Below are 2,538 nucleotides of genomic sequence, written 5' to 3' on the forward strand. Positions count from 1 at the left end.
TTGCCACTTTCATTTGACTCCGTTCGGTATGCGACTTTTGTCATATTTGTTGCTTATACCCTTCCTTCTCTCTATTCCGTAGTTTGGCTGATAAGGAGGTTTGACTTTTCGTAACTTGATCAATTGGTTGGTAAGAAGGAGTGAAGACGTACAGATGATGATGTTTGCAGTCCTCTCCGAGGCTTTCACACTGAAATAGTTATTTCCGGACTGCATAGGACACACAGAGGATTCGTGTGTACTCAGTTTTCCCTTTCTCTCTCCCTCACAAAAGGACTGAAGAGAAGTGTGGGGAAGAACAAAAGAAGTGAAGCACTTTGCAACTCTCATTTGCTTCCTGAATACCCTGGCCTTTGTATTAGAGCACTCGTTCAATCGGCTGTATCTTGGGCTTACTTAAGAAGGCCACAATTTGGCCAATCTGCCCACAGGTGGTAGCAATAGCTGAGAGAAATATTTCCTTCCTCTACTTTTTTAATATAAAAGCCTTTATGTGCAGTAGACTCTCACTAATCATATCTCCTGCAAATTAACTGATTGTTACCTATTTTGTCTGCTCGATGAAAATTGTTTTCAACATTCGGTCAACCTTCAAGTAGCACAATTTCAAATCTCTGAAACATTTTTCTTAAGAAACTCTTTTCCATTATTAAAACTAAAGCACGAGCAGGACAATGCAGGAGCCTTTGGAGTTACTTTGTTTTAATTCTACGCAGTGATCAAAAGCGTTTCTGTCCACCTTGCAGCAAAAGCACCAAAATCTGGTGGAGAAAAGGCCAAATTTGCTCCAAATAAGAGGCTGCCACTTGTTAATAACCGACTCAGCAGGGTGAGGAAGTGGCTCTTCAGTGTCTCCAATCACCAAGAAATCATTACTGTGCTATAGTCAGCGGAAACTAAAATAGGGAATCACACAGTCATCACCTACACCTTTCAAGCTTGGGCCTCTCCTGCAAATTTCAGGCATCTCTCACTTCTGCCATACAATTCCTAATGAGCAGTATATCGCTATTTGGAGTGATCCCAACTTTCATACAGGTAGAGGAAAGCTTTGTGAAGGGAACGTAGGGTCCACTTTATTTTTTTTTGTCGTTGGGGCTAGAACCGGAATTTGAATTTGGGGTGTTAAGGACATTTGTCGAAGTTCAGACCCAATGTGAAGTAAAGTAACTTCATCAACGCTCCTTCCCTTCTCGTAATTTCTACCTCCAGTTTTAAACAGCCGAGTCGAGTAGATCGGCTGGAGGAAAGCATTTCATACGATGTAGCACGGTTGCATTACAAGCAAACGTACGTTTACTGGAGATTATTGTAGGTCTCCTCCGCCTCCTCCTCACCCACCTTGGGAAACGGGGACACCGGCTTGACCACGAAGCTGTTGTAAACTGATCTACTGCCACCTCAAAGGTTATATCATCTGATGAACTGACACCGTCTTCGCCTTCCTCCACGTTTCAACAAGTTATTGGTTAGGACTTTATCAAAAGACGTCGTGAACACTAACTACCTGGCAATTTAGGCACAGCTACAGTTATGGTTCGTTCAAGCATAAAAATTCAGACGAATACAACATGACTAAAGAAACGTTTTAAATTCCTCTTAGTGATTCCACAATTTTTTTCCACAAAATAATTGGCACTCTTGTTAGTCGCATCAGATAAGCACTTCGTCTGAATTCACCATTTTCTTGTCCTGCTTAGCATCCGCATTTTGTGGGGCGGTAATTTATAAAATGAAATCAAAGATTCTACTAGGCATGCAGTCCAGTACTCTCATTACCTACCTCTTTAAGCGCTATACCTAAGAATAAATCAGTCTTTGCTATACAGGGAGAGTTGATTAAGTCTATTTAATCCCTTCACCATATTGGCTGAGTTTAAATGTGCTAAATCATAAAACTTCATTATCAAAAATGGACTATTTTTTCATCGCTATGTCCAGTTGACGGCTTAACAATTAGCAACAGATTATCTTTATGTGTAGGTTGGCTTTTAACTCAGGAATTATCTAAGGGTTGAAAAATCAACCTATAAGAGATTTGAAGTTCATCTTTATTTAAGTAGTATATCCAGAGCAAAAGACAAAACCGCAAAATAGCCAAAAAGCATTACACAGTAGCATAAATCACTTACAAAGCTTCCCAATATTCGACAGTTATGTTTCAGAGTGGTGGAAAATTGCAAAGCAATATGAACGTAACTTTAGGGTGTGGGTGGGCGGAGAAGACCTTTCCATTGAGACAACCATAGAGGAGGAGGTGGGGGAGGAGAGAGAGGAGGACAGCCTCCCTATTTTACTTGATTCATCAGCTTTGGCGACCCTGATGTGAGCATAATGCCTATGCATGCGTATATTATACAAAATGACCTGTTCGGCGACAATTCGTGCGTCGATGAAGGCTAAGTAGTAGCAGCAGTAGTAGGGAAGGTAGAAATGTCCCCTGACATCACGTTTGTGGAAAGCAGAAAAATAATTACAATAAAAACGTTAAATTTCAGTTCTTCCAGTCTTACCAAGAGAACGTGTAGTTTGTTTATA

General features: G+C 40.7%; 1 protein-coding gene across 1 annotated transcript in view; it reads right to left on the bottom strand. All coding sequences in view use genetic code 11, as the record gives it.

Annotated features, from left to right (window-relative positions):
* Positions 1-584: 584 nt before the first annotated feature.
* Positions 585-2,538, bottom strand: part of EGR_10862 (hypothetical protein) — a gene marked incomplete at both ends in the record, with an annotated part of 6,151 nt that continues 4,197 nt past the window's right edge. Inside the window, one exon of the mRNA XM_024500111.1 lies at positions 585-684. Coding sequence (XP_024345474.1) covers positions 585-684 — 100 coding nt within the window. The remainder of the gene's footprint in view (positions 685-2,538) is intronic.

The sequence above is a fragment of the Echinococcus granulosus genome (assembly GCF_000524195.1).
Source record: "Echinococcus granulosus chromosome Unknown EG_S00287, whole genome shotgun sequence".
NCBI classification, from domain to species: domain Eukaryota; kingdom Metazoa; phylum Platyhelminthes; class Cestoda; order Cyclophyllidea; family Taeniidae; genus Echinococcus; species Echinococcus granulosus.